Source organism: Spinacia oleracea, plastid (genome assembly GCF_020520425.1).
Source record: "Spinacia oleracea plastid, complete genome".
NCBI classification, from domain to species: Eukaryota; Viridiplantae; Streptophyta; class Magnoliopsida; order Caryophyllales; family Amaranthaceae; genus Spinacia; species Spinacia oleracea.
Genome location: NC_002202.1, coordinates 25,001 through 30,000, shown reverse-complemented (window position 1 = coordinate 30,000; position 5,000 = coordinate 25,001). Strand labels below are relative to the sequence as shown.

Genomic DNA, 5,000 nt, shown 5'->3' with positions numbered 1-5,000 from the left:
AATTAGTATAGATAAATATTTCATAATTTTTTAGTTTATAGCGAATGAATGGTTCATAAATTAAATGGAAATGACAAAACAATTCTATAGAATCATGTAAGACGGAAAGATCTTTTGAATCTAATTATTCGATTATATTGACAATTTCAAAAAACTGTTCATACTATGAACATAGTATGATGGCAGTGGGCACATATGCCCCCATCGTCTAGCGGTTCAGGACATCTCTCTTTCAAGGAGACAACGGGGATTCGACTTCCCCTGGGGGTAGGGTACTACAAAAGGAAGTTGATCCTAGATTATCAATAAGCCTAAAATTGAATCGATTCTTCTTGGGTCGATGCCCGAGCGGTTAATGGGGACGGACTGTAAATTCGTTGGCAATATGTCTACGCTGGTTCAAATCCAGCTCGGCCCAATAATTAGCTCATCCATTATTGAGATGAAGGTTTTTGTCCTCCCGAAACGGCTGATATACATAATAAAAGAATCAATTTTTCGGTTATATACTGTAATTTGTTTGCTCTATTTTTTTGTTTTGGTATTTCGGGAAATTTGGATCAGAATTCAGAATAATGATATTAAAGTTTAAATAGAAAAAAGTAGAAAGAAAAAAAGAAAACTCTTTATTGAAAGATTTATTCTCAATCTATTTTGAAATAAGGAAAATTGACTAGCAATTCGTGTCGTTCTCACTAAATAAAGTGCATATTCATCTGGAGATGAATATATCACTTGCGTCTTTGTTACAACACAAAAATTCAAACTAGAAATGTTTTGAGTCAAATCAAAAAAAAAAGATACTGTATACTTTAGTTCCCTGGGATTGTAGTTCAATTGGTTAGAGCACCGCCCTGTCAAGGCGGAAGCTGCGGGTTCGAGCCCCGTCAGTCCCGACGGATCCAATAATATAATAAATATATCAATGCATCTTTACACTTTTTGGTAAAAGGACAACAATATAATTTCACTTTCAATAGGAATTATTCTGATTGATTTTTAGGTCTTTTTTCTTGCCCTTTTCTTTTTGGATTTATTTTTCATCAAACAAATATGAAAATTTGCATTACTTGAACTGATTCCTAAAAGAGTGGATTAGTACTAGAATAATTTTGGATTGGTAAGATTCTATTTAGGATTCCAAGAGATACCATATTGGGTCTCGTTTTTCAATTTATCGCGTCTATCTAAGGGAATACCCTATGCTTTTCGGGAGTATATGTGCAAATTCCATTTGTTTCGTGTACAATACACAACTCCATTTTTTTATTAAAATTACCTTGTAATCCTAATTTCTTTTTTTTTTGTTTTCGGGGTTTTGTTTTGTAACTTCATTAGATGATTGATTGTAGAAGAAAGACGCTAGGTTATGGAAAAAAAGACTAAAAAAGAATGATAAATAAGGGAATTCTTGATTAGATAACAAATTCCATTTTTCTTTTTTTGGATTCAGTATGGATAAAAGATCTTCCTATGTTATACTATTCAATTCGCGACGGCGAATTTATATGATAGCTCAGATATTGTTATTCATGATATTAATCTGATTCAATATCATCAACAGGTAAAATTTTGATCATCTCTATGGGATTAAATCCCGAGTTAATGCCAAGGAAAAAACGATGAGATTATGGAAGTAAATATTCTCGCATTTATTGCTACTGCACTATTCATTCTAGTTCCTACTGCTTTTTTACTTATTATCTATGTAAAAACGGTTAGCCAAAATGATTAATTTAAATGAAACTTGATTTCTTAATTCTTTATCAATATCAATGATTGAAAAGAAAAATGGAAAGAAAAAAGGATTCCAATTGCGTTTCTTAACTGAAATGAGCAGGTTAGAATCAGCAATATTCGATGAGATTTGATAGTATGGTAGAAAGATTCCTAAGAATCTTTCTACCATACTATCGATTAGATTAGTATTTTTTTTTTTCGTGTAGGAAGTTGTACTATATATAGATTCCAGTACTGGCCGAAAGAATCAAATCAAAGAAAGAAATAAAAGTATGGTATATATTAAGAAAAACCAAGTTAGTAATCTTTTTGTATCATTGCCAACCCAAAAGAAGTAAAGTAATTGAATTGATTGACTGGTGGATAGATGCTCGAAAGAGTTCGAAGGTATGGAAACTTCTTTGAATTTTTCAATTCAATAGTAAAACTGATCTATTTTTAACACTTAAAACATGATATGAATCGATAAAGCACAAAAAAATCCATTTTCGAAAATAATCAAACAAGTGGTAAGTGCCTAATATGCAACTCTTCCGAGCTAAGATCTTAATTATGTGTATATCTTATTGAACAAGCACTAGGTCGCTGTTCTTTCCTTATGAATATGAGAACGGCTTTCTTTTAGATTTGGATAAATAGGAATAGGAAAACAAAAAGGGTCTGTTGTTCTCCATTATCCTTATAGAATTTATCTAATTGAATTTTGATAAGAGTCTGTTCGGATAAATTGAATCAAAACTCAATTAGATAAATTTCCTATCATCTATATCTCCTTATTATTGAAATATCTTTTTTATTGATATTATTATCTTTAAAAACACTTTGCGAAGTGATCCATAAAACAAACGATACAGTTTTATTCCTCAACGAAAATTAAGTAGTATTTCTAGAGTCCACTTCTTCCCCATACTACAAGTGAAAGAGAAAATGTAAAGACTACCATTAAAGCAGCCCAAGCGAGACTTACAATATCCATGTGAATTATGTCCTCTATTTCTATGAATATGAAGGAATTATTCCATTATTGTTTACTAATAATAGTGAAATCCATGGTACAGAGTCAAAAAATGGGCGAACTATTCATTTTATGAACCAATCCCATAAATCCAATACCTGAGTACTCCGAGACTCTTTTGAGTTTGTATACAAACTATATGCCGCATTCCGCTTTTCTTTTCCACAATTACTAATTAGTTAGATATTCCCTCCCGCCGAATTCAAGGCCCAGTTAGTAACCACTCCAATAGGAATGGAGAGGTTTCGATAGCCCTTCCCCTACTTACTAAAAGGAAAATCTTTCCTTGAATCCTAGACACAAAAATTTACAGAACTTTCACTTTCCCCAGACACTTAGAATCAAGTACGTACCAAGAGACCTCTTACGCTTCCTTTTGGCTGCCTAAGAATTCGGGGAGTTATCGGTTATAGCAGTCGATAAGAAAGTTCGAGTCTTTTGTTAATTATAATAAATCAGGCGACACCCGGATTTGAACTGGGGAACAAGGATTTGCAGTCCTCCGCCTTACCACTCGGCCATGCCGCCAAAACGATCAAAAATAGACTAGACGAAAAGATTACCTTTTTGAGATGGATTACTGAACTTATTTTTTTATTTATTGTACTTGCATTTTGAACCTCTTTTCCTTGATAGCCCTTCCACTACTTACTAAAAAGAAAATCTTTTTTTTGTTTTGATTCGATCCATACCAAAAAATATGGACTTTCAGTCAAAATTCAGGATAAACATGATAAATTGGAACCATTAACTATATGACTTGACTGCGGTTTCAGTAACGATTCGTAGATTTTGATTTCAAATTATGTTTACCTAATGACATAAGAAAATCCAAAGTATAACTAATTAGTATTGCATCTTTTCAATAAAAAATCTAAAAATCGTTATTTCCATTTTTCTTTTTCTCTATTTCAATTATAACAAGAATTATGAGTATATGTAAACCCCGGAACCAGAACAAAAATTGCACAGACGACAGTTGAGTATCTTAATATATGATATATAGATATCTGCACGTGTTTAAATTAACTATTTAATATAATAAACATAACCCACTTTATAATACAATTATATTTGAGGAATTCTACAAACATAGTACTAAAATAGGTAAAAATAGATCTTTTCTCCACAAAGCCTTTTTGTAATTTGTAACAATACAAAGGAGCCAAAAAGATTTGGTTAAATAAATGCACTCTTTATGATTTCTTATTATTAGGTCTTTATCTCGGCGAAGGGATCAAATCCTGTATCTATTTCGTTTTTTAATCGGGTTGAAATATGTAATGTCATAATAATAGTCGAAATTTAACTGATATTCTATACTAAACGAAATTTTATAAATCTAATTAAGTATTTAAGTAGCAGAATTCTTTTTATTAAAAATGTTTTATCAATTCCTTTTGTATTTGTTGCATTTGCATTTTTAAATTTGCGTAGAAACTTTTATTTCTTTATTATTCCCCCCTTCATACATATTTAATACATCCCATATATGGAGTTTTTATGTCAAATTTTATGTGATTTAGTAAACAGAATATAAATTCCATCAGAGCTAGATCGATCTATATGATTCAATGAAGAATGAGCCAAAAATGGGATTTTTAAATAAACGGGGAATTGAGTGCAAATGCTACGGGATGGAAATGAGGGAATGTCTACAATCCCTGGGTTTAATCAGATACAATTTGAAGGATTTTGGAGGTTCATTGATCAGGGCTTAACGGAAGAACTTTCTAAGTTTCCAAAAATGGAAGATACAGACCAAGAAATTGAATTTCAATTATTTGTGGAAACATATCAATTAGCAGAACCCTTGATAAAAGAAAAAGATGCTGTGTATGAATCACTTACATATTCTTCTGAATTATATGTGTCCGCGGGATTAATTTGGAAAACCCGTAGGGAGATGCAAGAACAAACAATTTTGATTGGAAATATTCCTCTAATGAATTCTCTAGGAACTTTTATAGTAAATGGAATATACAGAATTGTGATCAATCAAATATTGCAAAGCCCGGGTATTTATTACCGATCCGAATTAGACCATAACGGAATTTCGGTCTATACCGGCACCATAATATCAGATTGGGGAGGAAGATCAGAATTAGAGATTGATAGAAAAGCACGGATATGGGCTCGGGTGAGTAGGAAACAGAAAATATCTATTTTAGTTCTATCATCAGCTATGGGTTCAAATCTAAGAGAAATTCTGGATAATGTTTGCTACCCGGAAATTTTCTTGTCT

The 5,000-nt window shown here is 31.8% G+C and overlaps 4 protein-coding genes and 4 non-coding genes across 8 annotated transcripts in view; 6 read left to right on the top strand and 2 right to left on the bottom strand. All coding sequences in view use genetic code 11, as the record gives it.

Moving 5' to 3' along the window:
• Positions 1-197: 197 nt before the first annotated feature.
• Positions 198-260, top strand: tRNA-Glu (UUC). The gene has a single exon. It is a non-coding gene; the product is annotated as a tRNA-Glu (tRNA).
• A 74-nt stretch (positions 261-334) lies between these two features.
• Positions 335-418, top strand: tRNA-Tyr (GUA). The gene has a single exon. It is a non-coding gene; the product is annotated as a tRNA-Tyr (tRNA).
• On the top strand, positions 341-592 carry SpolCp017 (hypothetical protein). Its single transcript has one exon. The coding sequence runs from the start codon at positions 341-343 to the stop codon at positions 590-592; it is 252 nt and encodes an 83-aa protein (NP_054927.1).
• A 230-nt stretch (positions 593-822) lies between these two features.
• tRNA-Asp (GUC) lies at positions 823-896 on the top strand. The gene has a single exon. It is a non-coding gene; the product is annotated as a tRNA-Asp (tRNA).
• A 734-nt stretch (positions 897-1,630) lies between these two features.
• psbM (photosystem II protein M) lies at positions 1,631-1,735 on the top strand. Its single transcript has one exon. The coding sequence runs from the start codon at positions 1,631-1,633 to the stop codon at positions 1,733-1,735; it is 105 nt and encodes a 34-aa protein (NP_054926.1).
• Positions 1,736-2,626: 891 nt separating this feature from the next.
• Positions 2,627-2,716, bottom strand: petN (cytochrome b6/f complex subunit VIII). Its single transcript has one exon. The coding sequence runs from the start codon at positions 2,714-2,716 to the stop codon at positions 2,627-2,629; it is 90 nt and encodes a 29-aa protein (NP_054925.1).
• Positions 2,717-3,212: 496 nt separating this feature from the next.
• On the bottom strand, positions 3,213-3,283 carry tRNA-Cys (GCA). The gene has a single exon. It is a non-coding gene; the product is annotated as a tRNA-Cys (tRNA).
• Positions 3,284-4,382: 1,099 nt separating this feature from the next.
• Positions 4,383-5,000, top strand: part of rpoB (RNA polymerase beta subunit) — a 3,213-nt gene continuing 2,595 nt past the window's right edge. The window contains exon 1 of the mRNA in view: positions 4,383-5,000. This exon is cut by the window's right edge and continues 2,595 nt beyond it. Coding sequence (NP_054924.1) covers positions 4,383-5,000 — 618 coding nt within the window.